The sequence below is a fragment of the Schistosoma mansoni genome, assembly GCF_000237925.1.
Source record: "Schistosoma mansoni, WGS project CABG00000000 data, chromosome 3 unplaced supercontig 0141, strain Puerto Rico, whole genome shotgun sequence".
NCBI lineage: Eukaryota > Metazoa > Platyhelminthes > Trematoda > Strigeidida > Schistosomatidae > Schistosoma > Schistosoma mansoni.
Window position 1 is genome coordinate 731330 of NW_017386011.1, and position 25875 is coordinate 757204.

The 25875-nt window shown below is 35.8% G+C and overlaps 1 protein-coding gene across 1 annotated transcript in view; it reads right to left on the reverse strand.

The window, feature by feature from the left end:
• Nucleotides 1–25258, reverse strand: part of Smp_151740 (run and tbc1 domain containing, putative) — a gene marked incomplete at both ends in the record, with an annotated part of 39589 nt that extends 14331 nt beyond the window's left edge. The window contains 11 exons of the mRNA XM_018791246.1: nucleotides 1612–1631; nucleotides 2705–2869; nucleotides 5740–5819; nucleotides 6926–7194; nucleotides 11405–11578; nucleotides 13593–13714; nucleotides 16024–16091; nucleotides 18382–18477; nucleotides 20582–20765; nucleotides 23549–23680; nucleotides 25243–25258. Coding sequence (XP_018645581.1) covers nucleotides 1612–1631; nucleotides 2705–2869; nucleotides 5740–5819; nucleotides 6926–7194; nucleotides 11405–11578; nucleotides 13593–13714; nucleotides 16024–16091; nucleotides 18382–18477; nucleotides 20582–20765; nucleotides 23549–23680; nucleotides 25243–25258 — 1326 coding nt within the window. The remainder of the gene's footprint in view (nucleotides 1–1611; nucleotides 1632–2704; nucleotides 2870–5739; nucleotides 5820–6925; nucleotides 7195–11404; nucleotides 11579–13592; nucleotides 13715–16023; nucleotides 16092–18381; nucleotides 18478–20581; nucleotides 20766–23548; nucleotides 23681–25242) is intronic.
• Nucleotides 25259–25875: the final 617 nt, after the last annotated feature.

Below are 25875 nucleotides of genomic sequence, written 5' to 3' on the forward strand. Positions count from 1 at the left end.
ATACGACTTACCATTCTTAAGTTATCCCTATTCTATTAATTACTGTTCCCCCCCTGTTCACAGCCACATTTGGCTAAATCTTGTACAAATTTTATTTTCTATTTCATGGAACGATGTGGTCAGTTTGCTGGGTATATAAACCCAGTATGTTTGAGAATAATGCTTGATATCGCAGAAGCTGTTATTGGTGTTCTGGACTTAACTGGCTGGATAAGGCAGATGGCAAGACTGTTCATACAGACTTTTTGTATCATTGCTCTGGTCGATAATTCGCTACTCTCTCATTTGCGGGAACAGCACGTTCATATATCAAACAGGGCACGCACGCACTCACTCACAATTTATAACAACTGGCGACGGGGTAAAAAAAAATCGAACCAAAGTCAGTCTACGATTGGTCGAAAATCAGGTGATTATTTCCTGCAATCAGCATTCAAAATTGTCGTTGCTGTCCTTGAACGACATTGGCCATTATTCATACAGTAAAAAACTGGCCCTAACTTCCGATCAATTACAGTTGCTATTTCAGCAACAAGAGCAGCTTTTTAAGAAGAGTCAGTTGGAATTCATTGACAAATTACACGCAAAACTGCTGAGTCACCCATGCTTTGGGGGTGCGACGGAAGTTGACACATTAATTTCTCAATTGCACAAAGAACTGGAAATTGATTGCAGAATGAATGAATATGTTGGTGAAAGCCTTAATGAATCCATGACAAACAGTCATTTAAATGAAGCAATAACAGTCACACATTATCAGCCTAGTAGTCCAGTACTGTCTATTTCAGAGACATGCCCTATACTTAGTTCAAATCCTCACACGTTATAACACATACCTAATGGATGGGTTACTTACTTACTTACTCACGCCTGTTACTACCAATGGAGCATAGGCCGCCGACCAGCATTCTCCAACCCACTCTATTCTGGACCTTCTTTTCTAGTTCTATCCAATTTTTGTTCATTCTTCTCATGTCTGTCTCCATTTCTCGGCGTAATGTGTTCTTTGGTCCCCCTCTTTTCCTTTGACCTTCAGGATTCCATGTGAGGGCTTGCCTTGTGACATAATCGGGTGATTTCCTCAATGTGTGCCTAATCAACTTCCAGCGCTTCTTCCTGATTTCTTCCTCCACTGGAATCTGGTTCGTTGTCTCCCACAGTAACTTGTTGCTGATAGTGTCTGACCACTGGATACAAAGTATCTTGCGTAGACAACTGTTAATGGCTTTCGTAGTTCTCCACGTCTCCTCTCCATAATGGATATGTACTTCATAGTAAAATTAACAAACATATACAAAGTATCTCATAGTAACTAAACCAACTTACTTCAAAATGCATAACTTTAAATATAACACCTTTAGTTCCGATATTTTTGAATCTTTCATTATAAATCACTAATGATTCTGTCAGTTTACTCTTTTTATCATTAATTTCATTATTTAATGATTGAATTGAATTGGTTCCATTCTTGTTATTCACATCATCATGATCACTGATATCCCCATCATGATCATCATCGTTTTTAGTATCATTTGTTTTGCTTCGAAAATCAATTAAATTCCAAAATTTTGATTTGATTTTTTGATTTTCATTTGATCTTGTTCCTTTTACTTGATCCTTTTCAATGACTTCTGAAAGAAAAAAAATTTTATGAGATTTCTTATACTATTGTTTTCATAGAATAAATGATTGTAACTAAATAATCATCATGCTATATTTCCAAATGTTAAATACCAACTAGTTTAAGTAGTTTAATGATTGAATTCATGAGCCAATTATAGCTAGACCACCATGGAAAACCTGGGAGTACTGGACGGCCGTTTCGTCCTACTGTAAAACTCCTCAACAATGCGCATCCACGATTTCGCCTCATGCGATTTTAACCCAAGACCTATCGGTCTCGCAAGCGAGTGCTTAATCTCTGGACCGCTAAGCCTGCCGGCATCCAACGGTGTCTAACTTCAACTAATCCACGAAATTGAGGATCCATTCTCAACTATTCAGAAAATTACTATAATATGCACAAAATCCCCTTCTAATATCAATCAGCATATGCTCACTAGTGACTGATTTCAAGAGGCATTTCCCGAAGTTCTAGAGAGAATCAGTGACTAATGGAGTTTCACCGGGTCTGTTGTGAGATAGTAACTCACTGAAGACAATGTTGGATTTGTCACACAATTTTGTAGATTAGTTGAAGTTAAACACCGTCGGATGGCGGCAGGCTCAGTGGTCTAGAGGTTAAGCATTCGCGCGCGAGACCGGTAGTTCCTGGGTTCGAAACTCGCGGGGCGGAATGACGGACGCTCACTTCTGAGGAGTCCCATACTAGGATGTTACGGCCGTCCAGTGCTTCCAGGTTTTCCATGATTATCTAGCTTCAACTGACACATGATCTCAACTATCCACAAAAACGCCTTCTTCTTGTATAGCTTAAATATTTCATAAATTTCACAACATATTTGTTATTAGACATTAAATAGGAATAATATATTTGTAAAATCTCAGCGAATGAATTTGTCGTAAATCCAACGTTTCGCCTGGCAATCTGGTCCAAGCTTTTTTCAAGGAATTATTTTATGTCTTACATCAACTCGGCGCTCAAATACTGTGAAACTATTCGCTCTAATTTAGACGAGAGTTCTTATATATTTGTTATTAGATATAAAGAATTAAAATACATTCAGTAAATTGATCTACTTACTATCTAGTTCAGTAGTTGATGGATTTAAACAGGCATTAGGTTGTAAACCTTGATCCAAACATATTAGAAAATTATAAACAGCATTAAATCCACCATGTAATCGTATTGGTGGATGTGGTATTCCATCAAAACCAATTAAAATGATACAATATTCAGATGATGCATCTAGAAATAAAATTTAAAGAATAAAATTATGATATTTGACAAACTATTTTCAATATTGAAGATGGATGGTGGCTAGCGATGGAATCCAGGACGCGCGTCTCGTCCTATTCGGAATTCGTCAGCTGAATGTACCTGAATCCTGGACTCCATTCCTAGTCACTATCTATCTTTGCTTATAATACTTTTGACTTAAGGCATAAGGTGCATATATGGGAATAAGCGACTGCTCAGTTGCAGTCCCAAACGTTAATGAGAAGATACAAGCAAACAATAATAAGTAAATTTCAACTTCACCGTATTGCACATGCAGGTTGCTATCAGGTCTCAGTAGCTAGGTGTAGAATGCGATGGCGTTTGAAGCGAACGATAGTGGGTTCGAGTCCCAAAGTGAACATCAACTCTGAGGTACAGGTACATCCGGCTCACGAGTCCCAAATAGTTATTTCTCAATCAGTTCTCAAAGGAATTTATTCGTTCAATGTTGTCACATAAGTTTGATGTATTGAACACCATTAAACAGCATACTTTAATCTAAATGACTAATCATAATAATTTTTATCATAATTATTTGGTAGGTATGAACCCACTGGTTTTTAAATTTTGGAACATTTTTATAAATTATTTTAGGTTAAAATATTTGATATAGTGGAGATCATGAGTCAATTGAAGGTAGACCACCATAGAAAACATGTAAGCACTAGACGGCCGTTTCGTCCTATTGTGAGACTCCTCAGCAGTGCGCATCCACTGAAATCTCCACAAAACCCCCCTTCTGACAATGATCATGTGCTCACTAGTGACTGGCTTCAATAGGTATTTCATGGAGTTCCAGTGAGAAGCAGTAACCAATGGAGTTAAACCAGGTCTGTTGGGAGATATCAACTCATTGAAGATATTGGTGAATGGTTGCTCAATTTCGTGGATTGGTTGAAGCTAGACATAGACACTGTTGGATGCCGGCCGACTCAATGGTCTAGTGGTTAAGTGCTCGCGCGCGAAACCGATAGGTCCTGGGTTCCAATCTCACGAGGCGGGATGGTAGATGCGCACTGCTGAAGAGTCCCACAATAGGATGAAACGGCCGTTCAGTTCTTCCAGGTTTTCCATGGTTGTCTAATTTCTTTTGACTCATCATCTCAACTATATAAAATTACTAAAATCTACACAAAACCCCATTCTGATAAAATATTTGAACCAATGAATTTTAATCCAATGATATTTCACTTTTTTAGTTGCTGGATTTTGTCGAAGGTGTGTACTACTAAAGAATCCTAAAACTGAGCTAAACAGTTACTTAGTAACAGTTTATTTCATAACATATGTCATCCGTATGTTCAAACTAATATTATTCATTCACAACTTTGACAAACGTCAATTATCTAGAATGGAAGCAAATATTTGTATACATAGAATATAAATAAAAGACTTCTATGATCAATTTTGGTTGGTATGTTATTCGGATTTTGCTGAATTACTGACTACTTTATTTACATACTCCATAAAACTTATCTAGTTCATTAATCTAATTTTCATTAGCTATCAACTTGGACCCATATTTGTCTTACTGGATTTTTCTATTCTTGCTAAACTTTAAACATGTTCATTAAGTAATTTATCACTATTTACTGGTAGTAGTCATACTGTAGTGTGGTCTACTTATATCCAAATAAGTAGTATATGGCGATGGTCAGGCATAGAATGTATTTTGACTGAAGATCGATAAGGAAAGAACTGAAATGAAGCGCAATTGGTTATTTTGCAAATTAACTGTTTACTGTATGGCTATCAGAATTTAGTTAGATAGTCTGTAATTTGTGCTCAAGCAAGATTTTTAATTTACTGTTGTGGTGTGTGCTACTGATATCGATATATATAAGTAGTATGCATCATCAATCGAAAGTGAAATGCCTGGAAGCAGTTGATGAAATAGACCGAAGAAAAAAGACTAAGTATAGAGAATGATTGGTGTAGAAACGAAAGAACAATGAAGTGTGAGATGATTGATTACCATTTTGCAAACGGTGTATTTACTGTATGGATCTCAGATTTTACCAAGATATTCTGTAATTTCGCGTTCGACTACACTCGATTGTCTTCACTTGTGTTCTTGTTCACTACAATACGACTGGCAGACTTTGAACAATGCTACTTGTGTAATGAACGAAGATTTCGAGAATATTACATAAAGTCTTGTCAAAATATGAGAACTATCCGTGAATTATTTCCTATCCATTCTGTATGATTCTTTCAATTATTAATTCCTTTCTAATTCCATTTTTGTTTTCTTTAGATCAGCCTTTATAGCGTTCTGCTGTCAGGTTATTCACTTCCGACTTGTGTGACATAAAACTTAAATCTATCGACATATACTGTAGTGAACAAGAGCACGAATGTATTTAAGCACACACTAACGGACTATCTCACTAAATGCTGATAACCATACAGTAAACAGTTAATTGACAAAATAAAAATCAATTGTCTCAATCTTCACTGTACCTTCTGTAAATATCAATCCATCTTCTCTAATTCCATTGTTCCATGCATTTTTCTACCAATTGCGCTTCATTTCAGTTCTTTCCTTATCGATCTTCTGTCAAAATACATTCTATGTCTGACCATCACCATAAACTACTTATATTGGATATAAGTAGACCACACTACAATACCACATTTATATCAGTGAATATCTATCATGAAAATGCTTCTTTAATCTGATATAAAAATAGTCAACATCATGTAATTCGGTTGTTTTCAAGTGTTTTAACCTACATGATGTATAACAAACGAAAGTTTTAGTTAATGAACTTCATTTCCCTTACATCACACTTGTATCCATGATGCAAACATTATTTATTATTATGAACAGTTACATTTATCCGGTTTACCTTGATGTAGATGGACATATTCAATCTTCTTCATTGATACTGACAAGATACCCAAATGGAAACCACTGAAAAATCATTAAAAAAATAAATTCGAATCCCCGATGATGAGTTCATTGAAATACTTTTACACATAGTTTGCTCATAAACGGTTGAATGTATCTAGTAGTGAAATCCAGGATGAGTATTTCGTCCTATTTAAGACTTGTCAGCCGAGTGTAGCTGTATCTCAAAGTTGATATTCATTCCTTTACACAGTATCTATTGTTTTAAATCCTAACGTGTTATTCACTTATCTACCGTTACCAGATTCTATCTGTTCTGTGTAATATCGTGTCATAATAGCCATATCAAAGCAACTCTCACAGAATGTATATATGATCGATAGCATTTGATCAGCACTAAGAAGGACTTGACACGCATGACATTAATCACCATCCAGTGATCAATCAATTGTGATTACATCTCAGCCCTACAGGAGGTCGGTCGCGGCCAGAATAGCCCAATGGTAACGTCTCTGACTGTGAAGCTGAGTGACACGTGATCGAATCCGTCAGGGAGCACCAGTTCCCACAAGATTACAGGTACACCTTGCTGACGAGTGCCAAGCAGCCCTAAACCCAGGTCCAGGGTTTCCTATTGACCACCTCCAACCACCATCTTATTTCAATGTATATATGAATTTTCTCGTTTACATTAAGGCTTCGTCCCTAGATTGATGGTTGTGGTTGTGAACTCCTAAGGCTTTCTAAAGTTTAGTAAACAAAACACCGGCTGGGGAAAATCGAATGTATTTAATCACAAATTACAGACTATCTCACTAAACTTTGTTAACTATACAGCAAATAGTTAATTTGCAAAATAACAACCGATTGTCTCAATCTTCACTGTACCTTCTGTAAATATCAGTTTGTCTTCTCTGATTCCATTGTTCCATGCATTTTCCTACCAATTGCGCTTCATTTCAGTTCTTTCCTTATCGATCTTCCGTCAAAATACATTCTATGCCTGACCATCGCCATATACTACTTATTTGGATATAAGTAGACCACACTACAAAAACATCAACCCAGTACTTATTAGAATTTATTCTTTATCTGAATAAAGTCAATCCAATTATATAATCCATTCAACTAAGGTTTTACTTCTGAAAATACAAGAATAATTCGCTTACTAATCAACTCTTTTGTTGTTTTTCATTAGTTGTGAACTTTGTGAATTTAAGTATTGGTCGGGAACTTCGGGATTATTTGATTCATACATTGAATCATTTGACATCTTTTGATCAATATTATATTCATTATTATTATCGTTGTCATGACAATGATAAACGTTACCATATGAAGCTTGTAATAATAAATCATTCGATGTCCATTTTAGTAATAAATCGTTTGTAGAACTGATTAATTCAAAATAACCAAGAGAATTTTGATCATCTCCTAACTGTAAAGAAAAAAATGTTAAAAGGTATATTCACCATCAATTAATAAATGGATATAAGGGAACATTCAGCTGAATTCATTCAGGAAAGACATATAAATGTTCGTCAACAAATAGGATACGGCGGTCGAAAGTTTATAAGTACAACCCAATAGTAAAATTAGGATTAGTTAACTTATATGAGTTTCCAAGGTCGTAAATGATTCTCTTTACTTATATATTAGCAACTAATATGGTGTAGTCGTTTAGTTACGATGTTATATGTCACGACGGTTGACTCAGGTAAACTGTTTTGATGGTTCATATAAAGTAGAGTTGATAACCTGTCACTTTCTAAATACACCTTTAAGTTACTTACTTACTTACGCCCGTTACCCCTCGTGAAGGAGCATAGGCCGCTCACCAACATTCTCCATCCAACTCTGTTCAGAGCAATCCTTTCCAGTTCCTTCCAGTTGTTATTCATTCTTTTCATATCTCCGCCTGTAGCTCTTCTGGAGTTACTGCCAGTCCCAAGCCCGGGTAAAAGAGGAGGGTTGGGCATAGGGTTAGCGACCCCATCCCGTAGAAAAATTAACTCGCTAAAAAAACGCTAACCAGAAAATAATTCAAACCTTCAAGTGAACCAAAGTCAACAATATAGGTTCTTACTAAGGTTGTATTATGTTATCAAATCAAGTATTGAAGTTTGTGATAGCTTTTGTGTCAGCATAAATGAAAGAAAAGTTGAACAAATCTTTGCATCGTATTATTTAACTAAGTAGTCATACTTTGAGATTGTTTGTTTGAATCTTCGCATTGATGTTTATGACTGCAATTGATCAGACTATTATTGGGATATTTGGATACTGCATACTCTGCCTTAGTATTGTCTTGAATCATATGTATTATAAGCAAAGATGGTTGGTGACTAGCAGTGAAATCCGAGACGCGCGTTTTACCCTTTTAGGGACATGTCAACTGAATGTGTCTGGATCCCGGAGTTGACGTTCACTTTGAGGCTTGAGCTCAGTACCGCTCGCTTCAAACGCCATCACGTTATCCAATTAACTTCACCTTATTGCACAAGCAAGTGTCTATCTTGAATCAGTAGCTAAGTAGATAATGTGATGGCATTTGAAGTGAACGATACTGGGTTTGAGTTTCGGAGTGAACATCAAGTCAGGGATACAGTACATCCAACTGACAAGTCCCAAATAAGACGAAACGTGCGTCCTGGATTTCACTTCTAGCCACCATCCATCTTCGCTTATAAGTACTAATACTTTCATAATTATTCTGTGACTTTGACTAACTCATAATACTTGGTTTTAATATAATTACTACCAACTATTCTATCAAGCTTAAATGGTTCCAATGTTTACCTTATTATTCATTCTAGTTTATTAAGAAAATTTACAGTCGTTATAATTTATTCGGAAATAGTTAAGAGAACACTGTTACAGTTACGCGCAATTAGTGTGATTTATGTAACCTTAAGATAAAATCTCAGATTTCCAAATCATGAGTTGACTGATGTTGAAGTCTTTTACCTCAGAATTCCGGTCTGAAATTACAGAAACAATATTTAAATATATGATTAGGATGATAACTAATTATAATCTGCAGTTCTAATGAGAAGCTGTGTCCAGTGGATTTCAACCGTGTCTGTTGTAAGGTATTTACTTACTAAAGACAATGGAAGATGGTCACCCAATATTGTGGATTGATTAAAGTTAGACATTAACATCGTCAGATATCGGCTCAGTGGTCTAGAGATTAACTGCTCACGTGCAATACCTAATGTCCTGGATTCGAATCCCATGTGCTGGATCGTGAATGCAAATTGTTGAAAAGTCCTATACTAGGACGAGACAGCCATAAAGTACTTCAAGGTTTACAGTAGTAGTGTATACTAGATTGACTCGCAAATTCAACTATATTTTTATTTACTGGCATATCTTTCATAATTTCACATAATAATATGCATTAATTAAGTATAAATTCAATATTAGCTAATTGTATGAAGTAACCTAAACTTTTATATAATTCACAGTTAGATAATATACCCTTATGGGCCAGGGTAATCTTGCACTGGTTTTCAGGAAAACCAGACACCATCCAGACTTTCACGCGGCGACCCAAGCAGTATAGCTTAATCACGCCCTATAGGAGAACCAGACACTATATAGGCTTCAATGCTACAATCCGAACAGCACAGCCCAATCCTGTGGCGCAACCACTAAGGTATCAAACACTCTGGTGGACCAAACCTAAACTTTTAGGTTAAATTAAATACTGTAAATGGATAACAAACTAGAACAATCGTTATTTAGATTCTTACGTATACTGAACTGTTGAGATGATAAAGCGACCTGCTTGAATATCTGGGTTACATGTTCCTGTCACGTAGATATTTCAACAAGTTATTCGTTTTCTTGTTTGTTTTAATAGATCATTATATCAATTAATTACATAATCTATTCAGTGTGTTTGTGAAGTGTTTACGACCTTTCTCTGTACAAGTTACACAAATGCACAATCGGAGACATCGTGATGGCTGGCAAAGTATATTGAAAAGAATGAATATTATTCAGATGTCGATTCCTAAACTGCTAACATCTAACTGGTGATCACTCAATATACATCGTCAGAGTCGACCAAGAAGTAAGAAATGGAAACTCGCTGAAATACTTTGTACTGAGAATTCTATACTGTACCGAAAATATAAGATTGAATAAAGCCACTAATAATAATAATATTACTTCTGGTCCTTCTTAGAACAGATCAAATCCCATTAACAAAGTTGCAATGTGGCCACTAGTCTAGGTGACTCGACATTACATGCACTATGTTGAGATAAGATTGTAGTTGAAGGTAATCAACAGGATACCCTGAACCCGGGTTTTGTACTACTTGGTACTCATCAATAATGTGTACTTGTAATCTTGAGGAACTGATATTGACGAGTGCTAAATAGCACGAGACTCGGGTTCAGGGTTTCTTGTTGACTACTTCCAACCACTATCTTATCTAAATTGTTTCTTTCTTGAACTCTAGAATTTTCAATTAGTGGACAAAAATTTCACTTCCAAGTCAGTGAAAACGAAGAAATCTCGAGAAGCTTTTGAACGTCTAACTTTGTATGTTTTCTTATCTGATAAGAAGATAATGTATATCTTACAATAGAAGAGTTATTTAAATCCTTCGCACACAACTTGGGCAGTGTTCAATCAAAATCCAGATGATTGATATTGTTCAGTACAACACTGTTATATTCACTCTAATAACCAAATGACTTAAATAGAAAAACTATCTTATATGTTTATAGGTGAATATTTCAGCTTTTTGTAGTTACTACCTTGAACACAATATTGAACCTACAAAACAATGAAAATGATATTGCGAGCAAAGATGGATAGTGGCTAGCAGTGGAATCAAGGACGTGTGTTTCGTCCTATTTGGGGCTTGTCAGCTGGATGTACCTGCGTCTCACAGTTGATGTTCACTCTGGGACTCGAACCCAATACCTTTCGCTTCAAACTCCATCGCGTTATCCACTTAGCTACTGAGTCCTGATAGCCACTTGCTTGTGCAATCCCGTGAAGTTTGAATTCACTTAGTATTGCTTATTTGAATCTTCCCATTGATGATGAAGGTACATCTTGCGGACGTGTCTCAAGCAGCACAAGACGCACGTCGTGGATTATATTGTTAGCCACTATCCATCTTTGCTTACAATGCTTGTGAATTAAGATTATATCGAGGCAATACGCACAGTATGCAGATATGGCAATTAGAGACTGACCATTTGTAGTCCTAAACATCAATAGGAAGATTCAAACAAACAATACTAAGTGAATTCAATGTAAATGATAATTATAATCAGATAGTGGTTTTGTGTATATTATAGTAATTTAATAGTTGAATTCATGAGTCAATTAAAGCTAGATCACCATGAAAAAACCTGAAAGTATTGAATAGTCGTTCCGACCCTAATATGGGACTCCTCAACAATGCATATCCACGATCCCACCTCAAAAGATTTGAACCCAGGACCTATCAGTCTCTAGACCACTGAGACTGCCGGCACCCAACTTCAATTGACTCATGAATTCAACTATTCAAATGACAATTTGATTACATAATACCAATATGTTAGTTCAATCAATATTTTTCTTTGTGTTCAAAATAAAAAATCAATATAAAATAATCAATAAAATAAATATGTTACCATAACATTATTCTTTCCATAAAGTAATGTACTTTTTCTTGTTTGATATAAACTATCTACATTATTATCTGTCAATGATGAATCTGATAATGTAGATGGATTTCTTATTCTTCTTTTTATAGTTTTATCAATTTTTTTATTTTCAATAAAATTCAAATTTTCCGGGTAAACTATCTGTAAATTTAAAAAAAAGAAGAATTCTGGTTGCCATGGTGATATACAGTATTTAATGATTCCGATTAGATTGTATGCTAATTGTCATTGATATATACATGTCGATTATCCTTGTATATTTCATCGAATTAAATCGCATGGAATTAAAATAAGTCAGATACAAGAATGAAGTTTTGAATATACTTATTTCGTATAATCATTGATCTGTATGAACAATCGGGGAGACGGAGTGTAGGAAGTGAATAGGAAAGAGATAAGAGAAATGGAATGACATGTAGTGGAGAAGGCATGTCTGTGTACTCAATTTAACCAAGCGTGGATCGATACTTATAATCAGACAAAAAAGGCTATAGACATGTGATGAATAGGATAAGATCTGCACACACATACGCTCATGCTGAAAACGGTCAAGGTTGATAAGCGAATAATTGACAAGATGTTGGGACAGCTTTCGAGCCTCCAGAGGCCGTATAGGAGCCAAAGAGTTTCGATTCAATCAGAACGTGATGAAGCTCTCTACAGTATCAACGTGGCATACTAGGATTGAACTGTAACATAACTTGTCTTTTACGGATTGGCTGAATTATGATGTTGATATAACAAACACTAGCACCTATAAATACCCATGATTTTCTGTGCTTTTTAATTCTTACCCAACAAACACTTCTCCAGCCTTCTGTCTTCTGGTTTGGGACTGTGGGGTTCTTTACGTTCGAGTGTCGAAGTTCTATACCGTATTTTGCTTTAATCAAGTGGCGAACATAACACAAGGTCAAAATGTGGTTAGAGAAGAATAATTATAATGACCTGTTGCGAAGCTAGAATGAGTTATATGGGCTTAGCATAGCAACCGACACTAGTCTGAAACTAGTTTTGTAAAAGTAATTTCACGATTCCTTATAGGCTTCTTTTAGAATAAGAATCTATCCTGTTTATTTTGATTGCTAATTATACATACTAAGGTGAAAGTTTTCTGTACTTAACCATTTATTCGATAGGTTTAGATGAAATCTAATCTACACCCCTCTTTAATATAAGTCACATTGTGTTGTGTGGTAATGATGTCTACAGATATAAGTAGTATGTATCGTTGATCAAAAGTGAAATGCCTGATAGCAGAAGGTTGAGAAGACCAAAGAGAAGAGGAGAACGAGATTAGAGAGTGATTGGTGTGGAAACGAAAGAAGAATAAAGTCTAACGGACAGTTTGCAAATGAAGTATTAACTGTATGGTTCTCATATTATGTAATATCCCCACTTGTGTTCTCATTCATCACAATATGTATAAGTGCTACATAAAAGTCATTCAAATTGAATGAATTCCACTTAATATTAAACCACAGACAAATGATTCACATTCACGCACCTTGGTAGCAGTCGTCGATAGACATGAAGAATTTGATGCAGGCGTAAAGGCAAAGATTGGCAATGCAAGGACAGCAATCTCATAGTTGAAGAACATATGGGACTCAAAATAACTGTCAGCCAACATCAAAACCAACATCCTCAATACGAGCTGAAACTTAAAGAACTAGCACAACTATCATTAAAAGTGTAAAAGTATTTATAAACAATTGTCTATGTTAGATACTCAATATCCGTTGTTCGGATGCCATCAGGGACAACTTGCTGTGGCAGAGCACAAACCAATTTTCATCTGAAGAGGAAATTAGCAAAAGACGATGAAAATGGATAAGAAATATATTACGGAAATCACCAAACGGCATCACGAGGTAATTCCTAACTTGGAATCCTGAAGAGAAACGGAAAAGAGGAAAACTAAAGAATATACTATGTCGGGAATTGAAATCAGACATGACAAGGATAAATAGCAATTGGAAAGAACTAAAACAGATCGCCCAAGACAGGGTTGGATGGAGAGTGGTAGTGGGAGGCCTATGCTCCTCCATGAGAGGTAACAAGCCTAAGTAAGAAAGTAAGTTTGTAAACTGATTTCGTAATAAATACTTACAGGTGATTTTATCTTCTGTGATACGTTTAATGGGCTATAAACAGTTTGATTTTGATTTGTAATTGAAGTGAATCGTTGCCTTTCAATGAGTTCATTTGCATGTAAATTTAACCAATATGAATCTTTATGAATAGTTGATGAATAGTTGATTGCACATGGACCTCCTAAATAAATAACACCAATCAAATATTGAGATATATTCATTAACAATTATAACAACATTAGGTTAACTACAATCAGACTGTATTCCGTCAGTTAAACATTTATGAACCCAATATTGAACTAAGATATATAAATATAGGTGAAGTAAATAAGCTCATATTAGTATGTTATGTCAGGCTAATCTTGAATCAGTAATAAACATGATGGCATGCTAAATAAGCTCTGACTGCAGTGTCCTAGCGAGAAATTGTTGATAGCTGAATGACTTTTCCGACTTTGAATCTTCGTTCATGAGGTTCCCTAATAACAGTATTTCTCTTTAAATGGATTATTAAGTTAATAACATTCAGGCCCTCTTGATTTCATGCATATTAACACATACTAGCAAAGTGTTTACAATCGTTTGATCACTGGATGGTGATCAGGAGTATTTATCTTAGGAACAACTAATTATTCATTTCGTCAGTCATCAAAGTAATGTTCACTTCAATGTGACTCGGTATGATATTCAGGCAGCTGAGAAAACAGCACTGATATTCACGAATAACTGCAACCAAAAGTTTAAAAAAATTATCGGATTTCAGCAGCGTCTGCTGAATATATAGATGCTTGTAAGCTCTTCGTATTAAGCTCTTTACACTTTACGTATCGAAGGCAGCTGAAACATAGACTGAAAAATATATACAAAATGACCATGAGCAGTAATGCCCAACGAAAGCAAAAGAGATGGAAAGTGAAGTAGTATTAGGCAACAGTAGACAACTTTTCAGACATATCAATGGATTAGGTATTAAGACTTCGAAAGATAGTTAGATTATTGTAGAAAAAATGAAGTGACAGTACACTCTCAACCCAAGAAACTGGGATAATGGGTATAACACTCTGGCGAACAGTTTAACTGTTTTTTAAGCTACACTTTGGTTTCCAAATTTTACTATGCAACCTGAATATGATTAAAAAGATATTAGCCCCCTAATTCTCAAGTTGGTAGAAAACTTCGTAGCTGATCTAAATCGAGGAAAAGCTACAGACCCTGATTAAACTACCCCACGAATTTTCCATGTTAATGGTTGTTTTACCAGCTGCGTCGACTGAAGTATTCGCTTAAGTCTAGGAACCGGGCGCAATCCCATTTTACTAGTTTCGATTGTTGATCGACTCAGTCTATAAGGAAAGATGAAAATTCTCTGGTGAAAAGCATGGAGGAATTGGTTTCATTGATGTAGTATCCTAAACGGTAACCGCAATAATCAAACATGGCCTTACCTGAGCTTAAGGAAAGCAAACTCGAGAAAACCAGACTAATTTCGAACATGGATGTGGATGTACGGACCAAATATTCACCCTTCGGCAGGTTTCAGAACAAAAACATATTTACCACTTTCTTACCACAGTTGTATTTCTCGGCCTTAAGGCAGCGTTAAACTATGTCGATCGACCTGTTTTACGACAATGTCTGTCATTGTAAGGTGCACCAGATAGGTACATCAACCCTAAAACAGGCATTTTGTACAAACATCACTAGTCGATTCAGAGACTATGGCTAATTGTCGTTGAAATCTATCACTTCAAATGATGTTCATCAGGTTTATCCGCATAGTTACTTAAATTTAGCATAAACACTCTTTTAGAGATAAAACTCTCACCGTTTGAAATTTCAGTAGTCAGTCTTTAGCCAGGAAATTTTCTTTTTAATTTAGAATACTCAAAGCCATAGTCGGCCGAACCAACGCATGACATCTGTCAGTGAATACACTGACAGTTGGGTTGGGACACGTAGGTATGTGTGGATAAACTTGGTTATGCGCCTCACAAATCATTTGATTTGTGTGAAAGCTGTGATACTTTCCGCGTGCCCAATCCGAAGCACGTGATTTTCCTAGGATCAATTCCACGAGCCTTTGACATAGAAGTCTGATCGACAAGACATTAAAGCAACGTTAGGAGATACTAGTAACCGACAATAGGTACACACGTCACTCGGTCCCTCAGGATCCTAGAGCCCATCTGAAATGTTGATTTGGAATCTGAGTTTTCCAACTCCCCTAGGTGGACACTCCGTGTCCTCTCAATTTCTTGAAGAACATCCTCGCTGCGAGTAGGCAGTGGTTGTATACGTGTGGCGATATGAGAGCATTTCGAAATAGCTAACTCTCCCTACTCTCGGTTATACCTGGACATTCGGGAACAAGTTTATAATTTCAGTTTCGTGTGTCAAGTAAAAAAGAATTGAAATTTCATGAATGACTTGGGTAATTACCCCTAGTAAATAAAACATGATTATGCATTGAAAAACACTTATAGAACTCACTGATCAAAGATAAAAATACATTGACATCACATTTATTAGCCATAATGCTATCAGAACTATAAAATTCTCTACAACGGAAAAAGAAATTCTGTGTATATACTATGAATGGATAATACTTTATATAATAAACCTTTATTTGATATGACATTTGAAAGTATTAACCGTCAGCTGGTATTGAAGCTTAGCACATTCTATTTCATTGTCAGATCTCGGACGCCGCCCATCATAAGTATGCATATATGTATATATCAGTTGATATACGTGCATATAAGATTCGCAATGTAATCAGAAGAGGTTTTATGGAGATTTCAGTATTTTCACAGTCGAAATATTGAGTCAATTGAAGCTAGACCACCATGGTAAACCTGGAAGCACTAGACGGCCCTTTCGTCCTATTATGGGACTCCTCAGCAGTGCGCATCCATGATCCCGCCTCGCGAGTGAGGTTCGAACCCAGGAACTACCAGTCTCGCGCCAGAGCACTTAATCACTAGACCACGGAGCCTGATGGCATCCAACGGTGTTAATTTCTAACTTCAACTGATCCACGATGTTTGAGCAACCGTTCACCAATTGTCTTCAGTGAGTTGTTATCTAACAACAGACGTGGTTGAACTCCACTGGTCACTGCTTCCCACTAGAACTTCAGGACATGTATCTTGAAGTCAGTCAGTAGTGAGCATACGATTATAATCAGAAGGGGTTTTGTAGAGATTTCAGTATTTTCATAGTTGAAATCATGAGTCAATTGAAGCTAGAACATCATGGAAAACCTGGAAGTACTTGACGGTCGTTTCGTCATATCATGGGACTCCTCAGCAATGCGCATCCAGTGTAATCAAGTTTATCGGATTCTATAGGTGACTTACTGTATGTTACGAATTAATCAAGATTCATATTTTCTAATCATTAAGATACTACTAATAGATCTTGTCATAAACAACCTACTCTCTTCTCTAATTAATTTGAAACAATTATGTCGATAGCTGGTAGATTTTTATTCATTGTCTAGTCATAGTTTCATGGTTTCTATTCTTTGCTTTATTAACTTGAAGTTATCATATCTTCAGTTCTAAAAGCCACATATTATATCATTCTCAGTCACTCGTTACATTAGCTTAGGAATTCGGTGAAATTTATACTGACTTGCGTATTAACCAATACATTTATAGTCATTATATATTGACATGATGAACCCCAGTCAATCAGTCAGTCAGTCAGCTACAACGTAGGACCAGGCACATATACGCATCGGTCCAAGTTGCCATACCTCACTAGCACAACAAGATGAACACCGGTCTCATGGAAGTAATTAATTTAGTGGTGGTAGTATATAAAGAAAGGTTGTATATAAGGATATAGTATAGGAAGGAAAAAAGTTATGAAGCAGTTTTAATCTCAAGATTTAAGGCAAGATAAAGAGTGTATACACCTACGCCATTGTGATCGATTCTGAGCCATGTCACACAGAGTCTCCAACCATTGGTTACGATGGTCACGCGGACACCAACCAAGTAGTAGTCTGCATCTACCAACATGCCTCAGACTAGAAGTTAGTGACTTCAAGCTCTGATGCCATGTTTTGGTTTGGCCGCCCTTAACTCTCTTCCAACCATCCCCTACACTAGTCAACATTGCGCGTCCTGGTAATCGGTCTTCAGGCATATGTAACACGTCGCCCAACCATCTCAGTCGATGAAGATTCATGACCTCATCAACTGATTTACCACCACTCCTTAATAACCTATGTCTAACCTCACTATTACTTACCCAGTGATTCCAGCAGATGCGAGCAATATTTCTAAGACATCTGTGGTCAAATACTAGTAACTTACGAGTATCTTCTACTCTTAATGGCCATGTTTCACAGCCGTAAAGTAGAACAGAGCGAACTGCTGCTCAGTATACTCATCCCTTAATTGATAGACGGATATCTCATCTTCGCCATGGTGAAACACAGACGAGATGGAAGATCATCAATGTAGATTACATAAGGATCAGTCGTACACAGGCCAAAAATTGACACTACTGATCATTATTGAGCAATCAGTTGAATGGAACCCATCACTATACATAAACTTCCTGGACTAGGAAAGTTTGATATCATGGATAGAACAATCTTATGGAACCTTCTTCGGCACTATTGTATAAGTAAGTAAGTAAGTAAGCAAACTCGCATCCTGGATTGCAATCCCAACCATTATCCATCATTACTCAAAAAATACTTGTGCCTTGATGGTAATACTGAGACAATCCACTAGAAATGCATACATTTCAGATGAGACTAATCAAATTCAGTTGTTAAGGTCAACAACGTAATAGTCAATCACACTGACATATGACAAACATTCCACTTACTTTGCTCTTGAACAGATATGTTGTACAATGGTTTCAAGTAGTTTCTCTACAAGAGCAAAATGAATCCATTCAATGTTTGAACTGTTATTATTAAATCTGAAAAGAAGAAGATAGATGAAGATAGATAGATGTTTAATGGATTTACCTAACAATTGAGATAATTCATTAAGAAATGTAATGATTTCTTATTATCATCACAAAACAAAGCTTCAATTACATGTTCTGTGAGTAATTACAGTCTATTTATCTTTTAGGTTTAATTACTGAGTCAATTAAACATTTTCTTCAAGTGTGTTTTTGTTAATAAACTCAAGTAGGATAGATTAGAGTCACCAATGAGTTAAGTTTGTAGATAACATTTTTTAGGCATCGATGCTTGTTTGAAACTATGAATTGAAATTCACTGAGTTTGGTTTGTTTGAATCTTCTCATTGATGCTTAGGACTGCAAATGGTCAGTCTCTAATTGGCATATGTGTATATTGTGCGTATTGCTTCGATATTACCTTAATTCACAAGCATTATAAACAAAGATGGATAGTGGCTAGCAGTGGAATCCAAGACGCGCGTTTTATTCTATTTGGGACTCGTCCGCTGGATGCACCTGTATCTCAGAGTTGATGTTCACTCTGGGATTCGAACCCAGTACCTTTCGCTTCAAACAAACAATAATAAATGAATTCAAATTTTACCCCATTGTACAAGCAGGTGGTTATCAGGACTCAGTAGGTAAGTGAATAACGCGATGGCGTTTGAAACGAACGGTGTTGAAATGTAAATGTCTTCAATCAAACTGATCATTTATGAGGAAAAATTAAATTTGATTCAATTTACTATATCCTATTATTACCACCTTTAAGGCTTGTTCTTAATTTATACTTTATGACATAACATAATAAGAGAGTTATTAAAATGAAGTGTTTATATCAGCATATATACATTGTTAGGAGAATATGTTTCATACAAAATTTTATTTAAAATATTAAAAAGAATATCTGGAAATGAGAAAACAATGAACAACTCATTCATCATTAATTTGATATTCCTTAATATTGCATAATCACAATATCAACGAAAGTCAAATACAAGTTCTTTGAGTCTTGAAACAACTACATTACATTTAGAACATTTACTTGATAATCATTGGTACTTATTTCCTAACTCAAACATTTAATCATGTTCTTCAGAGTTATTTTACTAAACTGATGAATAACAGTATCAAGAAGTCCTACTCACTGCCTTCTCGTAGCGGGGGTGTGGTTTGCAAAATTCAAAGGAGGAATAGCGAATATCCGGCGCTTTAACCAGGTTGGTGGACACGGGCTCCAGTATCCCAAGGGAACAAATGGTGAATGAATCAATCGTTGGTCACCGGCTACCATGGGTCTGCATCTACTTACGATGCTCCACTGCCTTTTGAATCAGATCTTTAAGTCAAAGGATCAGGGTTTGGTCCCCCTAAGAAAACCACCTGGTTCAGTTCGGGCACCTGGACAGTATCACAGCCTTCACATAAATCAAATAAGATTTGTGCGGCGCATATATATCTGATGCCCCTTTGTACCAGTATTTATGTGTCTAAATAAATAAAAATTGTATGAAGAACCATGTGTTCGAACCCGATCAATTATGATCTTTAACTAGTTATTCGGTTATCCATCTTCAAACCATTTACACGGGTGTAGTAAACAGAGCACTGATTAGGACAATCGAATGTATTTAGACACAAACTACAAACTATCTTACTAAATTCTGATAATCATACAACAAATACTTATTTTGCAAAATAACAACCAATTGTCTCAATCTTCACTGTTCCTTCTGTAAATATCAATCCATCTTCTCTAATTCTATTGATCATGCATTTTCCTACCGATTGCGTTTCATTTTCAGTTCTTTTCTCATAGGTCTTCTGCGAAAATACATTCTATGTCTGTCCATCACCAGATACTACTTATATAAATATAAGTAGACCACACTACACGAGATCATATATTAATAGTTTCCGATCATAGAGTATCATATAAAATATAAATTTTTCTGATATAATGAATTATAATTACCTTAATTTTGAATAAAATTTCTTTTCATTTTCTTTATCAATCTTATTTTTATTATTTTCTGAATAATGAAAAATTTTTTGAAAATTTGATTGTTGTTGTTGCTGGTTCTGGTGGTGGGGGTGGTGGTGATGATTAGACTTTTCTGAATTGTTGCTATGTGAATTTTCTATTTCATTGAAACGGTTTTCAAATTTATTGATTATTTTCAATGATGTTTCACATTGATTTGAAATTTTATGTAATAATGAATAAGTTGATATATTTTGATAAAATGAAAATGGTGATGTTTTTAAACCAATACGAAGGCATTCGTGAACCAATGCTATATAGAAAAATAATGAAGGATATTTATAGGTACTTTAAAAATGTCTTTTGTGGTTAACAGTACAATAAAAATAACTATTCAACATTTACAGAAAGGGGTTTTGTGGAGATTTTAGTAATTTTATATAGTTAAGATCATGAGTCAATTGAAGCTAGATCACCATGTGAAACCTAGAAGCACTGGACGGCTGTTTAGTCTTATTGTGGGACTCCTCAGCGGTGCTCATCCACGATCCCGCCTCATGAGATTCGAACACAGGACCTATCAGTCTCGCGCCAGAGCACTTAACTGATAGACCACTGAGCCGGTCGGCATCTAACAGTTTTAATGTCTGACTTCAACCAATCCACTAATGTCTTCAGTGAGTTGATATTTCCCAACAGACCTGGATGATCCTGGTAGGTCCTGGGTTCGAGTCTAGCTTGTGAGGCGGGATTGTGGATGCGCACTGTTGAGGAGTCTCACAGTGGGACGAAACGGCTGTCCAGCGCTTCTAGGTTTTCCATGGTGGTCTACCTTCAATTGACTCATGATTTCAACTATATAATATTCAATATTTTCTCATATTTAATATCAGAAGGCGTTTTTTGTGGATATTATAATAATTTTAATAGTTGAGATCATGAGTCAATTGGAGCTAGACCACCATGGAAAATCTGGAAGCACTAAACGGCATTTCGTCCTATTGTGTAAATCCTCAGTAATATGCATCCACGATCCCGCGTCGAGAAATTAGAACCCAGGATCCATCAGTCTCGCAAGCAAACGCTTAACCTCTAGATCACTGAGATGGCATCCAATTTTGATAGGACAATGAGAAGATGAAGGTAATTTTAAGAAATAAGTTGTTGTTATGTTGAAGATTTCGAACAATCTAGTCACATATAAACTTGTTAAGTCATTTTATTTATAAATTATTCAAAATTAAAGTTGAAATAAACATAATAATAATTGTGAAAACTACTTATTTCATCCATGTTTAGACTTGATTAAAATGTCAAAGGAGTCCAAAGCTATTCAATAAATAATCTTATTACCTACTTACTTGTTTATTTTGACTAGCTTTTTTTTAACAAGGTTGTTTTCTACGCGATGGGATTGCTGATCCCATGCCCAATCCTTCTCATTTACCCAGGTTTGAGACATGTAGTAAGCCCTAGAAAAGCTACAGACGGAAGTAGACAAGCCTGTAGTTTCGTGTTATCATTGACAAAGGATTGTTTGATTGTGTAAATTGAGTGAATGACAACCTTTATTATTCTGATGAATGTGATCTATCAAAAGACAGAATATCATGTCAGCAGGATGTAGGTCATTTTATATGACCAAAATTATAAACCACATACAAGACATTTAACAAATATAATCATGATTAAAAACTCATTTAAAACGTATCACTAGCATGATTTGACAAGATTGTTTTAAACAAGCTAAGTCAGTCAGTAACAATATAGAACTTCGTACGTACGTACTTACATCAGTTCAAGTTGCCATGCCACATTAGCACAGAGATGCAACTGTCGATTCAAATCTCATAGTGGTAGGGGTAGAAAAGTATAAGCAGTAATCTGAAACATTAGCGTTTGATGATCTTATTCAAAGAGTATAATCCAGTGAAATAAATTTGGAAAGAGTTGAGAGGGGGACATGAAGAATTTAGAAGATTAGAATTTGGGAGAACACAAAGATTGGATGCACCTGCGCAATACCAAACGAGTTTGGGCCATGTCATTCAAGGTCTCTAACCATCGATTACTATCATCCCAACCAGGTAGTCTACATCTACCAAAATGGCTCAGTATACTTGTCAGTGAATTCACGGATTTGTACCGTGTTTTGGTCTGGCCGCCACTAGCTTTCTTCCAACCTACTCCCACACCATGAAACATCGCTCATCGGGGCAGTCGGTGAATGGGCACATATAACACGTATCCCAGCCATCTTAACTGATGAAGTTTCACTACTTCGTTAATCGGTTTGCCGTCCTTATCCAGTATCCGTTTCCTAACAACTGCATTACTTACTCGGTGATCCCAGGATATACGAGCAATGCTTCGAAGACACCTATGATCGAATACTATTAGCCTACGAATATCCTCGACTCTGACCGGTCATGCTTGGGTAAAGTATGCTTAAAATGTTAAGATAACATATATTTGCATTTTGCTATTTGATTTTAGTTGTTTTTATCAGTGAATAGGTAGTTCATTTTTTAAAATTAGCGCAAGTTTAACCTACTCTATTGTTAAACAAAAAATGTTAATTAATAAACGAAATGCAAAGTATTCGTTAAACAAATCGAATCAGAAAGTAGCAGGACCAGACAATATGCCAAATGAAGCATTGAAGTCAGAATTATAAATAACTGCAAAGATGCTCTATAATCTCTTCAGAAAGATTTGAAGGGAAGAACAAGTATCAACTGACTGAAAAGAATGATACCACATCAAGATATCAGAGAAATAAGATATCAGGTAGTATTATAACCACATGAGCATCACACTACCATCATTACTATGTAGAAGTTTTAAGCAGTGTTGTTGTACCGAATGAAAGAATCAGTAGACGCCCAACTTCATACCAACTGGCTGGATTTCATGAGGATCGATAACGTGCTAATCAAATCGTGATACTTTGGATCATTGTTGAACAGTAAGTCGAATGGGACTCGCCACTATACATCAACTTACTTGTTTTCCAAGAACTAATCGCATTATTTTTTTATTACAAATGAATTGGTTAGGCTCAATATAACTGATTAATTTACATGACAAACTTACTACAAAAACTGATTACATGTGTACTATCTTCAGGAATTGAACGACAAACTGAAGCATATTCCATTAATGTTTTAACATTCAATTTTAGCTCATGTATTAATTCTTTACGTTTACGTAATAAGTTATTATCATCTGAAAAGTATAACGATTAAAATAGTCATCATATTGTGATAAACAAATTCCATGTTAAGGATATTTTACATCAATCCTTTTATATTATAGTTGAAAGCGTGAGTCATTTGAAGCTAGATCACCATCGAAAACCTGGAAGCACTGGACGGCCGTTTCGTCCTATTATGGGACTCCTCAGCAGTGCGCATCCACGATCCCGTATGCAGGACTCCAAGCCAGGTCTTCAATGATGGTTCAGCTTAGATCGACTTAACCGATAGACCACTGAGCCGGCATCCAACGGCTCGAGACTGCTAGGTCCTGGGTTCGAATCTCGCGAGGAGGGATCGTGGGTGCACACTGCTGAGGAGTCCCATAATAGTAAAAAACGGCCGTTCAGTGCTTTCAGGTTTTCCTTGGTAGTCTAGTTTCAATTGACTCACGCTTTCAACTATGAAAATACTAAATCTCCACAAAACCCCTTCTTTTATATTGCCTAAATAACTATTCAAGTAGACTTGACCATTGAATTATGTTAGATTATTGATACACGAGCTTCGTTCCTCTAAAATAGCTAATAATATCTCCAATATTGGAATAACTACATTAATGTAGTTTAGTCATTTACACAGTTCAACCCCACCATACTATTTGTATATCATTGCATGATTTAGAGCCTACATTTGTTTGTAGGTCTTCGAAAGCTACTATTTGATGTACATATGTCACATTACGCCGAGAAATAGAAGCAGGTATGAAAAGGATGAATAGCAACTGGAAATAACTGGAAAGGAAGGCTCAGAACAGAGTTGGATGGAGAATACTGGTGAGCGGCCTATGCTCCTCGACGAGGGGTAACACGCGTAAGTAAGTAAGTAATGTTACTGATTTAGAGTTATTTATAGCAGGATAATAAAGAATGAGTTTCCGAGTTTAACTTATAAGATCAAAAATTCTATTAAATAAATATACATAGCGATAAGTCCGAAAAACATTTAAGCTAACGTTTTTATTGAGATCATGAACTGACTGATGTTAGACCATCATGTAAAGAATGGAGGAACTGTAAGGCCGTTTTGTCCTAGTATGGGACTGCTCAGCAGTGAGCATCCACGATTCCGTATGCAGGACTCAAAGCCAGGTTTTCAATGATGGTTCAGCTTAAATCGACTTATGAATTCGACCATTAGAATTAATGCAATCTCCACAAATCCCTATTCTGATAATAAATTTTTAGTTGAAAAGGTCACTTTTTCCATCAAAAGGACATTCGGTGAGAACTTAATCTGAATTTTCATAGCTTCAGCTAGGACGCTTTACAATCAACATTGGGGAAAACTCAGTCAGCACTGAAAATCATATGAAGGATAATGGTTACCCTTAAAAGTTTATGAGTAAATATGTAAAGACAAGAATGAATGGAATGGGGCATAATGAGATAGAGAAAAAACTATGTTGAAACGACTAGGAAGATTGTTCATAGACTAAGAGCTACATCACAATTGAATTATTTAGTCTTGAAATTTATTCTCTTTAATCGAATAAACTGATTGTTGACATATTCAAATTGGAAAAGTGCTTACCATACGTTACCAACATTTATGTCTACCAGTTGATATGTATGTGCAAAAGCATCTTTTGGTGAATTCCTCAGAAGTGAGAGTAAGAGATCAATATACTTCCAATAGTGTGATAACCCGATATCTACTTGGTAGTAGACATGATTTCGACATTTCAAAATCATTTCAAATGACCAATAAATAAATGACTACAAAATTTAGAAGGGGTTTTTTGTGGAGATTTCAGTATTTTTCATAATTGAAATCATGAGTCGATTGAAGCTAAGCCACCAAGGAAAACTTGGAAGTACTGGACGGCCGTTTCGTCCGATTATGGGACTCCTCAGCAGTGCTCATCCACGACCTCGCCTAGCAAGATTCGAACCCAGGATCTTAACATTTATTACCCTTAGTTGATCTTTGTGAAAATAATCGGACTTAAAAGGAATATTAAAATAACTAAGTTTTACCTCATTTATTTAATATTTTGGATCTATTTATATTAGATCCGGTTTTAAATATTTTTTTGGCTTTTTCTAATAAAAATATGTGAACTAAACTATGTAAGCTTTTGATGCAACATCAAAATAAACGTTTTTTAGGCGATCAAGAGTTTCATTGAAGGCTGTATATAACTCAGAGAAGAATATTGATCTT